The following is a 25,068-nucleotide window of genomic DNA, read 5'->3' as shown; positions in this document are numbered from 1 at the left end:
CGGAAGAGGAGGAATTATACAAAGTAGGGTGACATTGATGACATCACGATGAGGCCAAAATCAGTTGAGCTGTTCCTGAGAGCAATTTCCATTAAAACACCAATATGATATGAAAGCCTGATTGTTCAAAATTGGTTATTTGTGGGGATAGAAAACACATATGGGAGCCCCAAAAACACACAAGAAATTGAAAAAGTTGAATTTTATGTTATAGGTCCTTTAATAGCGCTTTTTTGTTTTTGCGGGCCACGGGGCGGGCGAGTTGTTGATTAATATATTGTTTTGCGGGTCAGGTTGGTGCAGGCTGGCTCCTGTGGCAGGACGGGACGGGCGGGTTATGCAAAAAAGCCGGCCCGCGCAACACTACATATATACATCTCGTTGCTGTCGGACAGAAACCTCACAAAAGGTCCATAAGCTCGAAATGTGGTGCAAAGCGATGCGTTTTGAGTTTGTAGATCTGCTACTTTTACTATTGTCTTTTACTAATCGTGAAAAGTAACATTTTTGGACATATTAGGTTAACCCGCCAGCAATGATCCGCCTTTTTTATTGCTTTTCGATTTCAGACAAGAATAGACTTATTAGTCATGTAAGACTTCTAGGACAAAAATGAACAAACACAAGCAATTTCAAACATTCAAGAGAAGCAAAGAAAATTTAAAAACAAATACAAAGCAGAACGAAAAGAAAAGAGAGACAAAAGCCATCCATCCATCCATCCATCCATCCATCCATCCATCCATCCATCCACCCTCTCATCCATCCACCCTCTCATCCACCCACCCATCCATCCATCCATCCATCCACCCTCTCATCCACCCACCCATCCATCCCCCCACCCATCCACCCACCCATCCATCCATCCATCCATCCACCCTCTCATCCACCCACCCATCCATCCCCCCACCCATCCACCCACCCATCCATCCATCCACTCACCCACTCACCCACCCATCCTACTGTATACCTGCAGGGCATCAGCGATGATGCTGGACAGCTGGTCCAGGTCGTGGGCCGTCAGGTCCTCCATTTTCACATGCTTTCTGCCCACATTCTGCACCACGGTCTGGATGAACCGCTCTGCAGGGAGGAGGAGGAGGAGGAAGGGTACACTTGAATTATTCACCCAGGTAATTATCCCTCTACTGTGTCTTCTTTGAGTTAGTTTTTAATGGAACTAAAGAGACAATGAAGACAGCACAGTCTCTATCAAATGAAACATATCAATGATAGTAGCAACACTGTTAATAGCCCCTACTGTAGCTGTCTTGTTTATTGTGCCGTGGCTCTGTGTCTGTGCACCATTTCAACAAGCACAAATACAACATGATAAAAGCATATCAAACCTAAGTAATTTCTAACCATGAGTGCTCCAATTTGTCAGTTAAAATGATCAACTCCAATGAGGGAAGCTAAATGATCAACAAATCATTTTTTCTAGCACATTTCAAGATAATGGCCGGTGTAGCAGAGCTGAAAGTGTATTCCCCAAATTAACATGTGTAAGACAGACATGTTCATGCTGTCTACAATGCTGTACCGAAACATAGAAAAATCACTTCAAAGTCTGTCTCCTGTCCTGTTAGAAGTATCTGTCAGTCAGATAGTTACAGCATTTAGGAGGGCTTTCTTCCTACCAAAATGTCCTTGAGAAAGATACTGAACTGCAGTTGGTGCCTTGCATTGTTCACTCCACGCTCAGTGTGCGTGCGTGCGTGCGTGCGGGCGAGTGCATGGCCACACGCGTGTGCGGTATGTGCGCACGTGTGTGTGTGTATGAATGAGAGAGAGAGAGCGAGAGAGAGAGAGAGAGAGAGAGTGTGACAGTGAATGTAAAATGCATTCTAAAGCAGTTTGGAGAAATGTCCTTCATAAATGCAGTCCATCTACAAATTACCAGCCTCCTAGGAATTTATTTCACTTAAAGTAAAATTACATTTTGATAGAGGTTTGGGCTGTAGTCACTTTGCCATGAAGTACCTCCAATTATTGTTGAGATGTCGTCAATAGTTTTTCTGTTGATAGTTGGATAGATATATTCCACAAATATTGCACAGTGAAACAGCTCTAAAAGTCCTTTTAGCACATAAATGAACACAAACAAAGCTGTTTCATATGTTTCATATTGATATGCGATTAAGCATGTGATTCATTTGTATTAATTCATTACAAAGCCTCTAATTAATTACATCATTTCGAGTCCCAGCCCGAATTGAAGCCAATTGAAGATATATCACCAATATATAGGTTACTTACAGATAGTGGCATCATGAATGATACACAACAACACAAACATCTACCAAAGCTTCATTTGACACCATCCAGATTCAGCCAAATAATGAAACAATAATCCACAGAATATAAACACCTACCATCCTCAGAATATAAACACCTACCATCCACAGAATATAAACACCTACCATCCACAGAATATAAACACCTACCATCCACACAGAATATAAACACCTACCATTCACAGAATATAAACACCTACCATCCACACAGAATATAAACACCTACCATCCACAGAATATAAACACCTACCATCCACAGAATATAAACACCTACCATCCACAGAATATAAACACCTACCATCCACAGAATATAAACACCTACCATCCACAGAATATAAACACCTACCATCCACAGAATATAAACACCTACCATCCACAGAATATAAACACCTCCCATCCACAGAATATAAACACCTACCATCCACAGAAGAGAGCGGCTGCTTGACAGTGGGACCTCGACTTGCTGGCACATTCTGAAGCATTAGTGTCTCTTTGGCAGGCCCAGAACCGTCAGGGCTGCTACCGTAGACCGGTCTGCTGCGAGGGGCCGGTGCGTCCTGGATCTCCGGGGTCTTCATACCCCCCTGCTGGAGGTCCAGCTGCCCCAAGAGGTACTGCCTCAGGGCAGCCACGAGCAGGTCCCCCTCGGCCTCCGCCCCCAGAGGACGAGGTCTGTCCTGGCGAGAAGACTGGGGTTGGAAGGAGGAGGACATGCCGGGGGAGAAGCTGAGGGAGGATGAGGACTTTTGACCCCCACCCGGGGCCTTGGACCAGGAGGGGTGGTAGTCTGCTCCAGCGCCTGACTGGAAGCGGTCACTCTGTAAAATGAAATGGATGTGAATCCATGTTAAAGCATAATGCTAGTAATAATTTCCACGTACCCAGGCTTTATTTGCCCTGGGTGATGGGAGTGATGAATGGGCAGGGAGGATGATAAGCCATTATCGGCCCTAGGGAGGATACCAATCAGTACAAGCAGAAGTACGGCATTGCTGAACTGTGCGTATATCTATTCTACGTCCGAGCATAGACATGGTAATGCCCCGCCTGCCTCTGATTGGCCTACCGACACTGCCCGTCTTGCCCCAATGGTCTCACCAGACTGTCCTCCGAGACGTGAGGTTACTCCGTGGTGGGAATAATTACAAGTACAAGAGAATGACAGCTTGGCACGCGCAACAGTATCTTGTAACTTATATTTTTGTAGAAGAGGCAAACTAATATTGTTTATGCCGTTTGCTTTGATTGAATGTTTGATTGAACATGTATTTGTATGATTTGATTTGGTGTGTTCTAAATTAAATGGCACACACACACACACACACACACACACACACACACACACACACACACACACACACACACACACACACACACACACACACACACACACACACACACACACACACACACACACACAGTAAGTAACACTGTGAGTGTGTAATATACAGTATGGTATATACACTAGACCATTAATTAACTATACTAAACATGCAATAATGGCAACACAAGCCCAACATTATCATAACAATACAGATAGAAAGCGCCCAGATTTCACATTAATCTTCCTCAGTGTTAATCATACCTCTAAATGACTCCCATGGAGAGCACACACCACACACACACACACACACACACACACACACACACACACACACACACACACACACACACACACACACACACACACACACACACCCCCCCCCCCCCCCCCACTGGTCCCATGAGCCTCCGCCACCTCTAACCCTCTATAGGGGGGTGGGGGGGTGGGCAGCCCCTCATTTTTTGCCCAACCCCTCTAACCGTACCTCCCCAATGGAAAATACTTTAATTATGAGGTACTTTTACTTTAATTGAGTATGTCCATTTTCCAATACGTTATAGTTCAACTCCACCACACCTTATAGGCAAATATTTTAAGCTACTTGTTACTTTGCCGACAACTTAACAAATGTTATAGCGATTTCTTTTTTTATTATTTACTATAGACCTACTAGATTCCAAGAAATTACATCTGGCCACAAAAGATCACAGGATCTACTGAATGTGTCAAACTGACATATTGAGCCTATGACACAGTGTGGCTTCCCCCCAGTAGGCTACCTTCACATTCAGTAGATTCCAATACTAAGAATACAGGCATTGTACTTGTAACACAGTATTTCTATATTGTGGTATTGCTACTTTAATGTAAGTAAAAAAATTAAAATCGGAGTACTTCTAACCCTCTCCATCTCCCCTTCCACATCAGCGGGGAGGGGGGTTGGGGCTTTCAGCCCGTCCCCTCTAGCCGCCCCCCCTCCGTGACGGACATGACAGGCGGCCAATCGGTGGCAGAGTTATTAATTAGGGGTGTGAACTCCTGAACCCTGGGCTGGTATAATTGGAGTCATAAGACCCCCGCTGGGAGAGACCATCAGTCACACACGCGCACACGCACACGCACACGCACACACACACACACACACACACACACACACACACACACACACACACACACACACACGATTGGAGAAACCATCAGTCCTCTGATCTGGATGTTATACCAACCGCTGTTCATGAAAACACACAATAGTGTGCGTGCGTGCGTGCGTGCGTGCGTGCGTGCGTGCGTGCGTGCGTGCGTGCGTGCGTGCGTGCGTGCGTGCGTGCGTGCGTGCGTGCGTGGGTGTGTGCGTGCGTGCGTGAGTGCGAGTGTATGTGCGTGCGTGCGTGCGTGCGTGCGTGCGTGCGTGCGTGCGTGCGTGCGTGCGTGCGTGCGTGCGTGCGAGTGTATGTGCGTGCGTGCGTGCGTGCGTGCGTGCGTGCGTGCGTGCGTGCGTGCGTGCGTGCGTGCGTGCGTGCGTGCGTGCGTGCGTGCGTGCGTGCGTGCGTGCGTGCGTGCGTGCGTGCGTGCGTGCGTGCGTGCGTGCGTGCTAGGCTGCAGGCTGTTTATTCAGACACCTGCTCTTCATTTATACAAAGTAGACAGTTACATCCTCGTCAGGCAGAAACCTTATATCTCCATGTTTCAACTGTTTAATGTTTTTTGCACAACATAATGCTAGTCTACTTGATCATACAAGAGTGCTCACATCTTGATTATTACCACTATTATTATTATATTGTTACTATCTATTATACATTTGAAAAGGTGTGCCCAATGCCCACACCAGGAAAATAAAGTCACCAGCTACTACGTCACTGACACGCTGCAACACGCTGCAACACACACTGCAACAACACACTAACACGACACAGTCTTACCCTCCGCGTCGATCCACGGCTATCTCCTCATGTCGCGCCGCACGGCCACACTCAACAACACCCGCGTAAAAACTGTCATTGCACTGCCACTACAGCCGCCTCCCGTCCACACTCACAAACAACAGCAATATCAATAATAAACACAAACACGCCACAAGCACCGACACCCCCGCCTAATTTGTTGCCACGTCTATGAAAACAAGCACAGAAAAAATGCCATTCAACACGCTACTTACAACTCGCTTACAATTCGCAGACCTGGCAACACTGCATCCCGTGATTCCACTCTTTTCATTGGCTGCGCCGCCAACATTGTCAAACATTGTTGCCACGTCTATGTAAACAAGGCCGCAAACCCTGACTTCCTACAGCCTACAGCCTATACTTTCACACACTACCACTCGCTTACAATACGTGGACCTGGCAACACTACATCACCCCTTCCCAATGGCTCAAAACCCCACCACGTGACCCACGTGTGTTTCGTGTTACCTTTCACACTTCCGGAAACACTACCGGGAGTTACACGGTACACACACACACACACGCACACACACACACACACACACACACACACACACACACACACACACACACACACACACACACACACACACACACACACACACACACACACACACACACACACACACACACACACACACACACACACACACACACACACGTGCGTGCGCGCGCGCACACACACACACACACACACACACACACACACACACACACACACACAGTGTACAGCCTGCCGGCAACCAAAAGTAGAAGAAGACGAAGAACAACAACACAGGTTCTACACTGATTCTAACTTGGATGGAGAGCGCCGCGATTACATACACAGTTACAATCATGCAAACACGACCGCGTCGACACCTGGCGAACCGAGGCGCATATATGGATAACAACAACAACACTACACGCACACGCTGCAACAACGCGCTGCAACACAAAACGTAAGTCACGTATGTAACTATGGTTCTATGAATCCTGGATGACTGCTTAACACTGGATGATTGGCGTCCAGTGTTAAGCACTGCCTCTGGCAGTCAGTAAGGATGAAATAGAACAGCTGTGTACAACGCAGTGTCACTGCAGACACGTGTGTGTGTGTGGTGTGTGCGTGCGTGCGTGCGCGGGGGGGGGGGGGATTTTGGATCGCCTCGCGATGCAGCTGAAATGGCACACACACACACATACACACACGCCACAAAACGCTAATAATAATAATACACAATTAGAACACTACACTAATCATAACAACAGTACAGCACAGTACAGTACACATGAGTACAGTACAGAAAGAAAGCTCACATCAGAATATTAATCCATGTAATAATAATAACAATAATAAAACATAATAACACAACACTAATAACTATAATATCAACAGTACAGAGAACAGTACAGTACATCAGAATATTAATCCATGTAATAATAATAATAACAATAAATAAGCACACAACACTAATAACAGTACAGAGAACAGTACAGTACACATGAGTACAGTACAGTACAGTACAGTACAGTATACTGTTCCTGCGCCTTGCCATGCTCTCTTTCAATCATAAGAATAATAATAAATAACAACACTACACTAATAACAACAATAATATCAACAATACAGCGAACACTACAGTACACATGAGTACAGTACAGTACCGAAAGCAAGCTCACATCAGAATATTAATCCATGTAATAATAATAATAATAATAATAATAAATAATAACACAACACTACTAACTATAATATCAACAGTACAGACAACAGTACAGTACAGTACATCAGAATATTAATCCATGTAATAATAATCATAATAAAAAAACACTAATACAACAGTACAGAGAACAGTACAGTACAGTACACATGACTACAGTACAGTACAAAGACTTACAGTACAGTACAGTACAGTATACTGTTCCTGCGCCTTGCCATGCTCGCTTTCATACGCACATACACAAAACCAAACAGGGCCACTCAGCCAGCTTGGCAACTTTGCGCTTTCCAAGCAAATGCATAAATGAAAACATCATGGGTTGCCATTGCCTTCTTCCCATTTGCGACGCATCGCGTTAGGATGAGCGGGCCGAAGGCCCGCGAAATTCTAGTTACTTACAATTACTTTTACATTTTTGCTGTTAAGGTGAGATTCACTTCATAAACCCTACGTGGTTATCTAAATCTCACCTGCAGAACTCAACATTATGTTGTTGTTACAACTTAGTTATTTTTTTAAAAATGCAAATAAAAATAAAATATATACTAGGGTATGTACACTCCACCAACACTCCGACAAGACCCACCAAAGCTCCCCAGGAATGGTCTCACCTTGCTGGGGGTTTTGGGGACGGCAGGGACGGCTGTCTTGGGGAGGAGACCCAGACGCTGGAGGTACATCTGGAGGTTTCTGTTCAGCTCCACCTCCACCGGCTTCACCCTCTGGTCAGCCGGGTCCACCGCCTCTGCTACCAGCCTGGAGGAGAGAGACGGGTGGAGGGAAGAGGGGCAGAGAAGCTCAAAGCTCTATATGTGACCAAACTTGACACACAGTAAGTCATTGGAGTTGTTTTGGTTTATTGGTTGTTCAGTTTGACCAACCACATATAACAAAAATAACAACAACACAAATACAACACCGTGCAGGAAGTATAAATATAAATATATTATATAAATACATACGCTGCTGTATCCTCTTACAGATATATTCAATATGAGAGGACCATGATAAGGTGGCGTCTATCATCACCCCCAGATATTTGTAAGATGGAACTTGTTCAATAGCTGAACCCTGGATTGTCACCGGTGGTGTCTTATCATGGAAGCAGGAATTAAGCTGCACGTGAGAGCACTCTACGGCCCCATCATGCTGGGCAAATCGGCTTTGGCAACAAACGTGTTCCAAAGATTCTCTCGGCGTCACATCAAGGCCTACACGTCTCCTTGCTACAATTACACACATGCACGCAGCCACGCACACACACCTGTCATTTAATATGCCAGGACTAATTTGCACCTGCTTTTAGAGGCATAATTCTCCACGCAACAACTGAACCCTAGCTGTGGTAAACCTTAATGAATAGTCAACCACACTCCTCAAATATCCCCCTGTTCTTTGAACACACACACACACACACACACACACACACACACACACACACACACACACACACACACACACACACACACACACACACACACACACACACACACACACACACACACACACCTGCTGTCAGTGTTGTAGATGCGTTGGTGGTCCTTTGGTCTGTATGGAATCCTCCTGAGTTTAGACAGCTCCCTGGATAGAACCTGCTGCGTGCGTTCATCCTCCCAGGTCAGCCCTGAAACACACACGCACACGCACACACGCACACACGCACACACACACACACACACACACACACACACACACACACACACACACACACACACACACACACACACACACACACACCATTGTTACACCCGGCCATGTCCAGAGCAGCAGGTTGTAACTGTCTGTCTGTCTGTCTGTCTGTCTGTCTGTCTGTAGATTGTAGAAATGCATTTTTTTTGGCAAATTTAGTCTTATAGTTAGTTTTAGAACGTAAAACATAATTTTGCACCTTTTGACCTACCTAAACTGGTGTATGTAATATGCCAAGGTTTACCTTGTATTGATCTACATTTTTATTATCCTGTATAAGTATAAGCATACGTTTTTCCCTCTCTCTTCATTTATTCTTTACTAAATGTATTATTAATATTATCTATGCTGCTGCATTGTCTGAAGGAAGCCAAACACAAATACGTTTTACTCGATACATGTACACAAGGTCAAGATATAACACTATAGCACAACCTTAAACCTTGAAACATAGCGAGGCCCTGATAGCAACAAAGACCTTTCACTTAATTGGCTAAAACATGTCTAGAAGAAACCAAAGTTCTTGCAGCCTTGCAGCCTTGTTTAGTTACAGAAAAGAACCGGAGTCTCTTTTGTTTCACTGTGATAATCTCAGAACACATCTGCAGAACGCTGTTCATGCTTCTGTCTTCAACTGTGAGGCTGTGAAACCAGCGGATGAAAGAACAGCACAGAAGACTCAACACACGCTTGATAAAAAGATTGCACGGAAAATAATGTTGTTTCTGTATAAGGTTATCTCTGCTGCCCTCACTTCACAATATATGGTCATCAAAACTATTTGTACCGTATGAGACAATTTCCACACTTTATTGTGTATGAAAGGTCACACATCACAATCATATTTCTTCGCTAAGCAGAAATAATTTCAGTAAATGAAGACAGCATTCACAGTGTGTATTCAGTCAGCAGAGACAGAACATCCTCTGAGAGGTAAGTAAGTAAGACGGAATTAAATGGCTTATTGTCGGCGTCTATCCGCTTTACAGCACTCTAGAACAGTGCTTTTACTATTTGTGCCCAAGGCAAAGCAAAGGGCAATTCAAAATCTCTATATCCTTACAAAATAGCTTCTATAACAGTGGTTCTCAAACATTTTATGTCAAGGAGCCCTAAATTGATATGTAGGCCTATTTGGTTTAGATTTATATAAAAAATGCAAATGTATTCGACATTTCTTTTCGATATTGTGACCTTCCGAGCTCGTAGTTCATCAATTTGGTGAGTATGTTATAGTTTTTTCATTAATATAAAAAATATGTATCTAAAGTTCTAATCTAAAGTTTAAAACAAATTGCAGTTTAGGAAAAAGTAATAGGCTATATTTGCCTCTAAAATGTAGTGAAGTGGAACCATTAAGTATCAAGACATGGAAATACTCAAGTACCTTGGAATTGTACTCAAGTAAATGTACTTAACTTTCTAACCACTGGCTACACCAGCCGTTGCATTATTACGCTGAGTCTGCAGTTCCCAGGACTGAACCCATGACCTCGTGATTTAAAGGCAAGTTTCTCTAGCGACTAAGCTACCTGGCACGAGCAGCCATATTATTAAGGATATCGACACTTCAATCTTTAGTCAATGTCAGCATTTGCTCTCCGAGTGGAAAATAAGTCTTGTGATTCAATATTTATTTTCAGTATTCAATATTTTGTCATGGATTTATTTGAGGGCGTTGCCTCAGTGCATGCATGTGTACAGTATTGGTGTGTTGTTGTGTATAATGCTTAGGTTTAGGTTGCTAGGTTTTTGGTTTACCTGGCATTCTAGTTTCTAGAGGAACTACACAGCACTCTCTGCGTTCTGTGTACAGTATATGTTTACCTTGTTTGCTGTAAGTGCCTCTGGAAGAGCGTCTGCTAAATGCCCACGTTGTAAATCATACTCATACATGTAGGTCCAAAAGTGTTACTTTTCAAGATTCAAATACAAATATATATTAATAGCAGCAGATGTTGTGGATCTGCTACTTTAGAATATCTTTGTGTGACACTAGTAATTTACAAAGAAAAACACAAAAAGTTAGAATATGGAGATCGAGGCTTCTGCCCGACTGCAATGAAATTGTATGTTGTGTCCTAAAACACCTTGGGCTCCATTTTCGTTACCGCTAAACCCCTTATCCCTAAACTTCTTTGCCTTTTTTGACTATTTTGTGAAACATTTTTGAATAGTTAAAATGGCCAGTCTACAAGCTCACAACATGTCAATGTAGAGGCTAGCTGAACTATTCAAAAATGTTTTTCAAAATATTAAAAAAGGGCAAAGAAGTGGAGCCCCTTGTGTAATCAAGTGACTGGGGGAAACATCCCATCCCGTCAGGCAGAAAACGGATCCCCATTTGCCAACATTTTAAATGCTCCTCTCTTCCCTGTCAATTAATGGTGTACATACGTTATGTTGGCATACTACAGTGTCACAAAAAGGTAGCAAAAATAGCAGATCTACAAGCTCAGAACGTTTTGCAATGTGACATGTTGTGAGCTTGTAGATCTAAGAATTTTAAGGGAAAAGGGTTAAGCGTGTGTGGGTTTTATAAATATTTAACCAATGCAAAGTATTAACACGATCTTGTGACTAATGATAACTTCATTGGATCCATTGGAACAGTGGATCCAGTGGAAAAGATGCTTTTTTATTCTTATTTTCCTTTAGCTGAACAGTAACCGTTTGGGATACAAGGTTTCCACCTGACAATATACAAATAAATGGATTTTCTGCAAATTGTGCTGAGCGTGCGCTGGTTTGCCTCCCACTGTGAACCCATTATGGTTCCTCAGTAGGGGAGAAGACGAGGCAACAGCAAAGTGTCCTTGGAAAGTCTGCGGTTTAGTGACTCTGACTCAGCAAAAAAATTAAAATAAATATACAATTCATCACAGGATGAGAGGCCTGATGAGCAATAGAGAATAATAAATGTGAATATACTCTCTTTTTTTTAACAAACTTTCCTTCTAGTGTTTGTGGTCCTTAAACATCTATGATCTACATGATTAGGTTGTGGGTTTGTCTCCACCCGCGCATTTTTTTTGTCACGTTTTATTTCTGAATACCAAAAAAATCATCTTCTTCAGTCCTAAGTTTAAAATGAGGAACAATGGAAGTCACCATAACATCATAATAATCACTACAGAGACAAAACATGCCAACAGACACAAAGTCACTGATTGTTTTTCTGTTTTATTATTATTATTACGCCAACTGTACTGCCTAATTCATGATTAGTCCTACAGTGTTGTCCCACACGGCCAAAAATGGCTGATCTACGAGATCGCAACACGTTGTGATCTTGTAGCCCGGCTACTTTCAGACTTATCAACAACTAGTAGAGCCAGAAGATCTCTCACGGGATGCTTTGCTTGGGGCATCACACGTCATGCTTTCCTATGTTTAACGTGCATCCAAACATGGCATTTTGGCAGGCAAATGGCGGAGCCGGCGCCAAAACGCCAGATGGGACAAGAGTGGAGGAGCTCCACAAGACGAGCAACCAAGACATTCGGCAGATGGGGGGCTGGCATCTGGGAAAAGATACAAGGCAATGAAGGCATGCACACTGTCTGTGTCTTCCAGATGAAAAGATACAAGCCATGCACACTGTCTGTGTCTTCCAGATGAAAAGATACAAGCTATGCACACTGTCTGTCCCTTCCATAGGTTATGATGTGACCGACGTAAAGACACTTAAGACACCACCCCTTCCCTCAAAAAATGCAAATCATTCATGGCTTCCTTTAAAACACGCCTGAAAATCCACCTTTCAGCAGGCCAAAGGGATCGCTCCTCTCTTAGACAAGTGACCACCCCCTACCTCTTTATAACCCCCTTCCTTTTTTCCTCAACCTGTAGGCCTACATTTTATTTCTTTGGTGAGGATTTGATTTTTGTTGTCATTTATGAATTGAATACCCAGGACCTGAATGCATATAAGACAGGAAGACTTTCTTTCCGGTGCTATCCTTTTAAACTTAAAAAATCACACCTGTGTGAACTGAGCGGTGCAACTATACATAGTTACTGTTATAGTTACTGTTCTGTACTGTGCTCTGTACTGTATTGTAGTGTATTGTGAGAACTAACAGAGGAACATCCAGACCCCAATGAACGCGCCTAGGGCGGCGGCCCGGTTCCGACGAGCCTTTCCGCGTCCGAAACGCTCGAGAAATAAAATCTGTGGTGTCTCAACCGGACTCTGGGCGCATGTAACCTTAAACCGTGGCTGGTCTCGCGAGATGCAGAAGGGAGAAGTCTCCCCTCGGCATTCCACTCATTTTCAACATTTTACTATTAATCATTAATATACCTTAGAGCTGTTGTGTGAAAATAATAAAAAAGTTCCCCCATTCTGTGTTTCCTAGAACTAGAGGTCTGAAAAAAATCATTAACATGGTGAAACACATCTTGATGATGTCATCAAGATGTGTTTCACCATGTTAATGATTTTTTTCATAATTACAGTTCTAGGAAAGACAGAATGGGGGGACTTTTTATTATTTCCACACAACAGCTCTAAGGTATATTAATGACAGTCAAATGTTGAAAATGGGTGGTTTTCCCCTTTAACTTCATCGCATGTCAGTGTCGCGAGCAAACGTGAGCCGATCGACAATACCACAATGCATTACTGATACAATGCGTTGTGGGCTTGTAGATTAGCTGTGTTTACTATGGTGACACGACATTCTAAATCCTACACGGCTTGTGCTTATAACCACTCCCCGCTTCTGTGGTCAACGTGGAAGTGCCTCTCGCCTACAACAACTGTGGACAGTTTTTTGGGTTTGAACTTGAGCCACGTGAGGCAACACCAACCGAGCAATAAGCAAATGAGTTGCCGTGACCGAATGTTGCAAACAGAATAGTAAAACATGTTCTCGCGAGAGCGTTTGCCCCGACTGACACTCAAAGTGGCTACTGGTCAACTTCCATAACAGCACGGGCTTGAATCTAAACCATACAACTTTATTAACATCCCCATCGCCCAGGACGAAGTTCTTTGTCCTTTCTATTAGTAACACCCGACACCCAAAATGAAGTTTTATCCAAAAGACGACGTCTATTGATATGAAAACGGATCGCATCGCTCCACAGCCCGGGAGCGCCTGTTGTGCAATCCTCGATGTTGCGCAACAGTGTGACGTCATCGAAAATGTTCCCCCCATGTTTAGCCGACGACAACGAAAATCTTAAAACGTTAATAACTCGTGATCTAAATCATCCCATCTAATTATCAAAAAAGCTTGTGTGTTAGACGGTCCTCCGCTGTCTAGTCGCTAGTCGCGATAGATTTATTCTTACCTCCCGTTGTTGTCGATCGCATCGAGAGTGCTTTGACTATATCTAGCTGCTACAGCCACATCCGGAACAACATCCGGTCCGTCGGTAAAAGTGCTCCGTTAATTTAATGGATTAAATAACCCCGGGCAATTAAGGTGTTAACAGTTTGACTGCGGATCACACTAAACCCGTCTTTTTTCCCCATTGTCTTTCCCTGCGGAATGTTTGTTTTGTGTATGTTTCGCATCGCCGCGGTGGTGGAATCCCCGATTCAAACACAAACAATGGGACTATTTTCAGGTGGATTTTCATGAAATGGAGTTTCATTTGCAACGCCGTGATTCTTCAAAGGTTAGTGTAAACACCGGCAGGGAATGGGAGTTAGATATTGATTTATAACGCAGTAAATGTGTTAAAATAAGGCTATAGAATAAACTAAACTAAAGTTAGATCGAGGGCAAATGAGATTGGAGAGTGGATGAACTTAAATGTTTGCTAAATTTTTCTTACAATACATTATTATTATTATAATATTATATATATTTTTGCATGACCCCCCCCCCCCCCCCGGTGGGCCGAGCCCCCACTTTGACAAGCTGTGCTCCAGACGTTAGCCAAATGCCATACAAGCATCATCGCTGCCAAAAAAAAAAGCATCCGAGTCAGAGCTATCAGAGACAGCTGCATGCACGCTGCGCTGTGCCAGCATCCTCCATCAAACCACCATAAAACCCTGGGCATTAATGGCCGCTGTGATGGCGAGGAACGCGCGCGTTAATGGCCACCGACAGATGATGAGTGACACGGCGGCTTGATAAACGCCAGGGCCCCTGCCAGGGTGTTCCACCAGCGGCTCCCAACCTGTGGGCCATGAGGATATCGTGACTGGAAAAACCAAAATTATGATAATATATGAATTTATATTGAAAATAATTTGTAAATAAAATGTGATATTTTTTTTATTTTTTTTAAGATATTTTTTGCGGCTTACGCCTTTTATTGTTTTCTTTTTGAAGAGACAGACAGTAGGCTGACAGGAAACGGGAGAGAGATGGGGGAAGACATGCAGTAAAGGCCGTGTCGGGCTCGGGAGTCGAACCCGCGGCACACTGCGACTGGATTACCAGTCGGGTGCCCAGACGGTTACGCCACCGCCTGGGCCAATAAATGTGATATTCTTCTTTAAAACATTGGAAAATAAACAGAGTTATAATCCTTATACGGATAAATTGGAACTATATATACCTATCTTTTTATGTATATCTATCTATTCACGTGTTGTTCTGAGAAATATGGATTGCCAGGGTTAATGTGTTACAATAAGACGGAGGCGTTTGGTTCCAGACAGAACTACTATATACTGTGGCTGTGCATGCTTCAGGGATGATCGCAACGCAACCTTGGTTTGGTTTCTACACTCGCAGACTTTAAGGCGACCCTCATCTCGTCTACAGGGAGGAGGAGGAAGATGGAGAGGAGAGGAGATGAGGATAAATATGCAGAGATGATGAGGAGGAGGAGAGAGGGAACGGGGTGGTGCATGTGTGGGCGGTTATGAGGCTCAGAACAGCGGCATGAGCCTGTTTGAATATTCTAAGGGCCATTAGTGTTCCGAGCGGTGTGTGTGTGTGTGTGTGTGTGTGTGTGTGTGTGTGTGTGTGTGTGTGTGTGTGTGTGTGTGTGTGTGTGTGTGTGTGTGTGTGTGTGTGTGTGTGTGTGTGTGTGCGTATATGTGAAGCTATAACAGACAGACAGACAGAAGTGAGTAAGCAAATTATGCAAGCACTAAAGATGGAAAAACAGACAGACAGAAAGAGAGCAAACTGTGTTATCTTTCTCCAGCTGTGTGTGTGTGTGTGTGTGTGTGTGTGTGTGTGTGTGTGTGTGTGTGTGTGTGTGTGTGTGTGTGTGTGTGTGTGTGTGTGTGTGTGTGAGTGAGTGTGCACGTCAGGGTTTTTAAATGCAGATGTGAGTTGTGCCCCTCTAATGGTCTCTCCAGACAGCCAGAGCCAACATCTCATTTGCATAATTCATTTCTCCTCACAACTGCTTGATAAATGCTCCTAAATTCATCTCACCTCTCTCTCTCTCTCTCTCACCCTCAATCTCTTTCTCCCCCCCCCCCGCCTCTCTCTGTGATATCCCAACATATCTCCCCCCTCTATCACCGAGCGCCTGCTTTGCCCAAATCAAATGGGAGGTGGTTTTGTCTTTCGGTTTCAATTGGTTTGTATATTTTTCACTGAAAGAGCATCAGAATTGGGTGCAAGCAGAGAACAGACAGGGAGAGACACGACCTGAAACAGCGTATACACAGGTGTATTGGTTAGTGGTTAAGGCACATATCACCTCTCTCTCTCTCTCTCTCTCTCTATCGAGGTGGTCTCCCTATCTTCCGTTGACACATTTAAACCCATAGGGCAGTATTATGCATGTCTTAAGTACCAGGTCTTATTACTTAACTTAAGACCTGGAGGCGTAATCAATGCCATTTGGCTATTCTGAGTGGCCAAACAGCATTGACCACGCCTCCAGGTCTTAAGTTAAGTAATAAGACCTGGTACTTAAGACACGCATAATACTGCCCATAGTGTCAGGTAGGACACCTACTGGTTGATAAGTAGTACTGCCTGAAGCTCATAGAGTAAATATTTGCTCTGGATAGCATGACCGCTTTCTTGGAAGAGCGGTAGAAGTCTCATGGCCTGCCACGTGGGAGACCTGGGTAGAAAGTCAAGCCCACAACACGTCACATAGCGAGCTTGTAGATAAGCTATTTTATACTTTTGCAAATGTTTGAAATTATCCTTTTTGTATTTTACTCGTGCTTTAAAGATTTTGCCTGAAGGAGAGAGCTTGTTGATCTGCCATTTGTTTTAATTTGTTTTTTGTTTATTAATTTTTCATTTCCTGAAATGTAAGCATTTTTGACATAAGAGTTTTCCACCTGACAGTAACGGAGTGTCTTCGGAGGAGCATGAAAGGAGTGTGGAGGCTTTTAGTAGCATTCTGTTCTAAGTAGGGTTGCCAACCGTTATATAAAATAAGGAATTGTCCCTAATTTGGAAACAATGGAGTTAAGAGGTTTAATTTGTCTGAAGCGCCTTTTACTTCTTTTCATTGGTTCAATATTTTTTTAACCAACACACAGACGTAAAGGGTGTTCAATAGCACTGATTTATGGAGGGAAAACAAATCTAAGACCTAAACAAATTGAGTTAGGTGCATGGTTTCTTCCCGACAGCAACAACTATATACAGGTTGTTAACAATTTACGTATAGACTGGACCTCTCTCTGTATGCTTTTATTTTTCTTTACAAAAAATATCTGCACTCACAAAAGCTTCACGTTGCGACGTATGTGTTGAGCTTGTAGATCTGCAATTTTAGAATTTTGGCTAAAGTGTCTCCGCCCAGAATATGGATACCGGGGTTCCAAGTGGTTAATATAATATACAAAAAACGGTGTAGAGTGAGATCGTATATTTCTCTGGGCGTCCCTTATTTGAATTGTTGCAGGTAGTTGGCAACCATGGTTGGAAGCACTGCAGAAGTGTGAGCTGACAGTTAAGTTACTGTGGAGAAACGGTAGCATTGGTATTTCTTGGGGGGGGGGGACTCATTGTCATTCACTGTAAAAAGCAGCATGATGTAACTTGCTGAAATCCCAGTCTGTCTTCAGCAGTATAGCTGGCAGGCCCGAAAGACGGGTGTCTGTCTCCCTCTGCAGGCCATAGCTGGTATAACTGCAGTACAACATGTCAGCACAGTTCCCCTAAAATGTTTGTTTTCCGACTCTGCCAAATTGCCAATGCAGAGACTCTGATTATGTCTGATACTCTGATTATGTCTGATACTAAGTGCACAGCCAGAGTCTTGGTACTGTAAATGTTTTTGATTTGGACATTTATTTATTTTCTTTTGTGTTAAAAGGTTAAAGCTTTCAATTATTTAAGTATTTTAATACCTACATTAACCACTTACAATTTTGGCCATTTGAAAATAGCTGATCTACAAGCTCACATGTTGGGAATCGCTGCTATAGTATGTGTGTGTGTGTGTGTGTGTGTGTGTGTGTGTGTGTGTGTGTGTGTGTGTGTGTGTGTGTGTGTGTGTGTGTGTGTTCAGTCACACGGGTCTTCCGGTCTCTCAAGCAGAAAATGCATTTCCAGGTGCGTAGCCAATTTCATCCAATCAGGAGAGAGAACCCGACGAAGAGTATTTACCAGCTTGCGTTCCATGCAGTTCCAATTTTGTCTGCCAAGGTTGTGTTTGTTTATTCGTTTCATCACTTCAGATTCCACTTATTTATGCTGTACGAGTTCTCTCTCCTGATTGGATGACAATGGGGAGACCCCTGTTACTAAGCAAACTCTATAGCAGTTATTACAATGGGAATATAGAGCTGTTTAAAGGTATACTTTACCCAATTTATTTGTTGCTTTTGTCACATTTCCCAAGCCAATAATCCAATATTTGACTAATTGAAGTCAAACATTCTCTTTGAACCTGGGTCATCAGTACGCCTCTCAGTGATTACACACAATTGTTTTAAAGCTGCTATAAGCAATAATATGTCAAATCTTTAATGACCTTTTTTTTTTTCAGACAGCCAGAAATGGGTAGAACGCTCCCAAAAATGTGTTTGTCTCTGTGACACATCTAGGGGCCACAATCTGCATTCAAAGATTTTCCTATAAGCTTTGTCATATTTGCCTGTCTGCTTCCTGATTGGTTAGTCATTGCGACCGTTTTTTTTTTCTTCGACCAATGACAAAGCTTCTAGGAACATCTTTGAATGCAGATTGCGGCCCCTAGATGTGTCACAGAGACTACATTTTTTTGGGAGCGTTCTACCCATTGCTGGCTGTCTGAATACCAAAAAGAAAAAAAAAGGTCATTAAGACATAGTATTGCTTATAGCAGCTTTAATATAATTTATATTATTATTTTATATAGTCTTGCATTGGTCTCCTAGCCACAGTGGAAAAAAGGTGAAGTCAAATGCTGAAGTATTCCTTTAACACAGATTCTAAGGCTTCAAACTGCTGCAAAGTGGGAGCGACGTTTGGTCTTCTGATAGCAAGTCACCAAGACATTTTTTGCTTGATGTTGTTCCATTTGTTTGCTTTCATGTATTCTGCAGGCCAGCCTGGCCAGGCAGATCCTTTTTGAATGCTTCCCCAGAAAACACTGATTGAATCTGCAGCCTCCAAAAGGCTTGCTAAACTTCACATTCGAACCGAAATATTATCAAATTAAATGTTGGCTAAAACTGACATATTTCTATCGTTTTGATACTGATGCATTTTAAAGGCCGATACAGATATGATGAAAATAATATAGACAAATAGACAAATTTGGAAATTATGTTAATAATAATAATAATAATATCTGGGATTTATATAGCGCTTTTCTTAACACTCAAAGACGCTTTACATGTGTTGGGGCCAGGGGGGGAACAAGAAAAAAGACAACTTTAATAGAAAAAAACAATTATAAGAATAAAACCAATAAAACAATGCATATAACAAGTTTTAAAAACACATCAGCGACCGAAGGTCACAGGTAATTATGAAACCTTGCGTCTTTGTCACCTAACCCACAATCCCCGTCACGACACTCGCAATTCCCGTCACTCACCCCAGGCAAGCCCCCGGGTCATCGTGACATCAGCCCCCTGTGTGTGTGTGTGTGTGTGTGTAAAGATTATCCAAATAGTGAGGTGTGAGTGTGTTTGGTCAACAGTTTGTGTGGGAGGTTGATTGGAGTGTGTACATGCATGCGTGCACATGCGCGTGAGTGTGCACGTGTGTGGTCAAAGGTTTGCGTGGGAGGTTGATTGATGTGTGTGTGTGTGTGTGTGTGTGTGTGTGTGTGTGTGTGTGTGTGTGTGTGTGTGTGCACATGTACCTCTGCTGGACAGCTTCTCCAGTAGGACTCTGAAGTGTTGGACCACAGCAGGGGACACATCATAGGTGACCGTGTCCTTCACTGGGGCAGAGTGACACCTCCCAAACATGCCATCTGCACACAGCAACATGGAGACACATGTCAATGCTACAGTACTGTACGCCTCATACTGTAGGAAACCACATTGACTCATGCACTGGATTTATACATTTAGGCTACATGTAAAGTTGTTGTTTTTGCCTCGTTTGCACTCTTCATTTCTATAATAACTTGTACGTATCTTGTTATCAATATTCTACTGTTGTCTTTGTCTATGCTGCTGCATTGTGGAAGCCAGACCAAAATAGGTTTCACTCTTGTATCTGTACACAACATGTAACACTTACAACCTTCAACCTTCTTTTTTCGTTTTTTTTTAAGCAATCATTTATAGACAGAGTGTTTGTTCAGTATCAGGGTCTCCTCTGTCTCTCCAGCTCTTTAGTGAACAGATTAACAGAACATGTATTATTCAGGTTGGGATACAAATTGTATCCAATCAGGTGAGAGAACTCATACAGGAACAGGATAAACTAGTGAGGGCCAAAATAAATGAGCAGACAAGTGGAACACTAAAACATTGAAGATGAATGGGTGCTTTTTTGTGCCCTAAAGACGTGGAGACCGTGTTACTGAGCAAAGATGATTATTATCAGCATATAGAGCTTTAACTTATTTAGAACGTTGTTTTTGTTTAACCAAAACATGTCACTTAGTACATATTTTAACAGCATTGACTCATTAATCTGTGTTTATAACATTGACTCACTTGCTGTATTTATATGAAACATATGAAAATGTTTCATCACAAATTCAGCAAATGAATGCATGCAAGCGTGCATGCGTGAGAGATATGTGGCCTACTCGTTTATTTTGGTTTGTTTCCGTAGACCTGCATGATTGATTATTTCTCTTCTCTCACTGTGACTGTGGCAACACTTAAAATTTCTAGTTTGTCTTTACTTTGAGTAGTTTGTGATCTCAGAGTGTGTGGAGCATCGTGGGATCGGAGCCACTCATATAACACAATATATTGTAATAAATAAATGGTTTAATCTTGTCGGGGGTTGAATTAAAGCAGTGGTTTCAACCCTTTTCATATCAAGGTCCATTATTTATTCAGCATATGAGCCACGGATTTGATGAGATTTAGCCTCAGACCCAAGACTTTTAGAATATCTTATTGTCGTTGGATAAGATTTTGTCCACATTTGTGGTACCATTAGGAGATATAACATTGATCAAAATAACAATTCTTCTACATTCTCATTGTGTAGACTTGTAAATTATCTAATGATAACAATAATTGAACTCTTGAGAGCGTGAAATTAAACCAAATAGACCCATAAGGGTCCATTTGATTTCATTTTACACTCTCAAGAGTTAAAGATCTACTGTATAAGGGTCACTGGTGGTCCCCAGACCAAGGGTTGAAAACCACTGAATTAAAGAAATCAATGTGTGGAATGTGGATAAAGATTTAAGGTTCAATGTTTTCATTATCACATGCACTAACAATGCAGCTGATAAAATATTGCAGGCAGGAACATTCAAGTTAGACATAACAAAAGCTAAACAGCAAACAGTTATAAAAAATAAAAGCATCACATGTTTGAATGATGGAAGGTGTTCACGGTTTGAATAATTTGAGTGTTAGTCCTTTAGCAATATGGACCTCCCTATCCTCCCTCTTGCATGCATGTGTGTGTGTGCAAAACAAACACTACCCCTTTAAAACAAACACACACACACACACACACACACACACACACACACACACACACACACACACACACACACACACACACACACACACACACACACACACACACACACACACACACACACACACACACACACACACACACACACATGGTTTCTCTGTAAATGAAACTACACTGCACTCAGTCTGTTTCTCAATCTCTCAGACAGTCAGTTGTAAAATGGCACAGCAAGGAGTTCAACTGCACCAGGAAAGGTTCTGCTGTTCTATCTGTTTGGATCTACTGAAGGATCCAGTGACTGTTCCCTGTGGACACAATTACTGCAGTAAGTGTATTGACGGATACTGGAATCAGGATGATCAAAGAGGGAGATTCAACTGTCCACAGTGCAGACAAATGTTCACCCCAAGACCTGTTCTGAAGAAAAACACCTTGCTGGCTGACATGATGGATGTACTGAAGAAGACAGGACTCCAAGATATTCCTCTTGATAGCTGCTATGCTGGACCTGGAGATGTAGCCTGTGATTTCTGCACTGGGAGAAAACTGAAAGCTGTGAAGACTTGTCTTCAGTGTCTGGTCTCTCACTATCAGTTTCCTGCCTTTAAGAATCACAAGCTGGTCACAGCCTCCAGCAAGCTTCAAGAGAACACTTGCTCTCTTCACGACGAGGTGAAGAAGGTTTTTTGCCGTACTGATCAGCAGTGTATCTGTTATCTGTGCTGTATGGAAGAACACAAAGGTCACGATACGATCTCAGTTGCAGCAGAAAGGACAGAGAGACAGAAAGAGCTTGATACGAGTCAGCAGAACATCCAGCAGAGAATCCAGGAGAGAGAGAAAGACGTGAAGGTGCTTCACCAGGAGGTTGGGTCTATCAATCACTCTGCTGATAGAGCAGTGGAGGACAGTGACACCATCTTTACTGAGCTCATCTCTTCCATTGAGAGAAAACAATCTGAGGTGAGGGAGCAGATCAGAGACAAGCAGAAACGTGAAGTGAGTCGTGTTGAAGAACTGAGGAAGGTTGTGGAGCAGGAGGTCACTGAACTAAGGAGCAGACATGCTGAGCTAGAGCAGATCTCACACACAGAGGATGACATCCATTTTGTGAACAGTCCCACCTCCCTCTCAAAGATCAGTGAATCTCCATACCCAATTAGCAGTAATATTCGTCATCTGAGATACTTTGAAGATGTGACTGTGGCTGTGTCAAAGATGAAGGACAAACTAGAAGACATTCTCAAAGAGGAAGGGACAAATGTCTCAGGGACGGTGAACAGAGTGGATGTATTATATTCAAGACTACCAGAATACAGGACCAGAGCTGAGTTCTTACAATATTCATGTCCAATCACACTCGATCCAAACACAGCAAATACAGAACTATCTCTGTCTAAGGGAAACAGAAAAGTACAACTCTCACAACAGAACAAACAATACTCATATCCATATCACCCAGATAGATTCAGTGCATGGAAACAGGTTCTGAGTAGAGAGGGTCTGACTGGACGCTGTTACTGTGAGGTAGAGCGGAGTGGGATCAGTGTTTATACATGTATAGCAGTCTCATATAAAGATATCAGCAGAACAGGGGGAAATGTTGACAGTGGATTTGGATACAATGATAAATCTTGGTCTTTACATACTTCAGATTATCATTCAACAGGAGATTGTGTTTTCAGACACAGAAACATTGTAACTAAAATCCCAGGCCGTGTGTCCTCCAGAGTAGGAGTGTACCTGGATCACAGTGCAGGTACTCTGTCCTTTTACAGTGTCTCTGACACCATGACTCTCCTCCACAGAGTCCAGACCACATTCACCCAGCCTCTCTATGCTGGATTTGGCCTGAATTCTGGTACTGCCGAGTTGTGTGATCTCCAGTAGATCATCATCGTGTTTGAATCTCACAACTCCTGAATATTTTCTTTATAATTCAATTAATCTTCTGTTTTTCTCAAGGGCAGCATTCTCAACTTCCAAACTTTTAACTCTGCCATTTATCATTATGCATATCTCCTCTATATCCACATGATATACATATTTGATGGAGGGATCTAGGCTTTCTTAATTGTTTGGAACTATATGTTCTTTTGTCTTTGTTGTTTTTCTCTTTTTTTATTTGATGTAATCATAGTGATGTACAATTAATGGTTGGTAGCAGCATCAACTAGAAGTTTAAAAAAAAAAAAGATAGATAGGGGCAGGTATCAATACGATTTAAGTACAAAGTAAAATGAATATAATCATGTAAAACCATAACTAAAATGAAATAAATAAATGAAATTGTATGGTTGTATGTGTATTGTGTTTGCATTATTCTTTCATGACAGTACTTGAATCTGCGCTTACATTCTTTACGGTTTTAACTGTTTTAAGTAGACAAGCTTGGACACTGTTATAATTGACAGTATCTTGGTTTGACCTGTATATGTTGTCAGTATGTGACTCTCTCTCATCTGCATTTTAGTCAACTCCAGAGTGTGTCATGCATGGCGCTGCCTGGTGTCATCTTGTTCTCTGACCTCACTACTTGCTTACAGAGGATCAGTGTTGGACAAAGTACTCAACCCAAAGTATACTCCTAGTATTGAAAAGTACAAATACAAAGAAATTTCCGTCATTTTAAAAATGTAAAAGAAAATAGTGAAAACAGCAGATCTTCACGCTCACAAGGTGCCACAATGTGATACATTGTGAGTTGTGAACTTCTCCACTGCACCTGATTATTGCAGTGAATGTGAATGTTGTGCACACTGCCGGTAGGCCAAGGAACTCAATCCAAGAATATGTTTCCAATCTGTCACCAGGGCAATGAATTCACTGTCCCATGCTATGTGAGATAAGTCTTCAAAGTGGAACTAATGAGGTGCAAGCAGTCTATCAGCTGTATGGGCTCTACTTCAGCACGTGTGTAATAACTTTTACATGTTCTCAGAAAGGGACAAACACTCACAAAGTAACAGCAACCACACAGCACACAGACAAAGACACAGACGAGACAAAGACACAGAGATAGACACTAAGAGATCGGGGGCACTGTTGATTTTCTGTACATACAGTATGTTACTATAGGTTATTGAGTGGTGCAAACCACTCCAACAACTGGCTTTGTACCCGTGTACCTGTGTACCCATGTTTGTTCGTACC

The 25,068-nt window shown here is 42.6% G+C and overlaps 2 protein-coding genes across 2 annotated transcripts in view; one reads left to right on the top strand and one right to left on the bottom strand.

Moving 5' to 3' along the window:
- LOC306943084 (receptor-type tyrosine-protein phosphatase N2-like) overlaps positions 1-25,068 on the bottom strand; it is a 196,020-nt gene that overhangs the window by 152,111 nt on the left and 18,841 nt on the right. Inside the window, exons 3-7 of the mRNA XM_079529287.1 lie at positions 20,153-20,266; positions 8,780-8,894; positions 7,882-8,026; positions 2,716-3,115; positions 971-1,083 (exon numbers count right to left, since the gene is read on the bottom strand). Coding sequence (XP_079385413.1) covers positions 971-1,083; positions 2,716-3,115; positions 7,882-8,026; positions 8,780-8,894; positions 20,153-20,266 — 887 coding nt within the window. The remainder of the gene's footprint in view (positions 1-970; positions 1,084-2,715; positions 3,116-7,881; positions 8,027-8,779; positions 8,895-20,152; positions 20,267-25,068) is intronic.
- On the top strand, positions 22,135-23,805 carry LOC306943741 (tripartite motif-containing protein 16-like; the record flags this gene model as incomplete). The annotated part of the gene is made up of 1 exon (XM_079530272.1): positions 22,135-23,805. One exon carries the CDS (start codon positions 22,135-22,137, stop codon positions 23,803-23,805), a length of 1,671 nt encoding a protein of 556 aa, XP_079386398.1.

The sequence above is a fragment of the Electrona antarctica genome (assembly GCF_951216825.1).
Source record: "Electrona antarctica genome assembly, chromosome: 19".
Taxonomy (NCBI): domain Eukaryota; kingdom Metazoa; phylum Chordata; class Actinopteri; order Myctophiformes; family Myctophidae; genus Electrona; species Electrona antarctica.
This window is presented reverse-complemented; position numbering and strand designations above follow the sequence as displayed.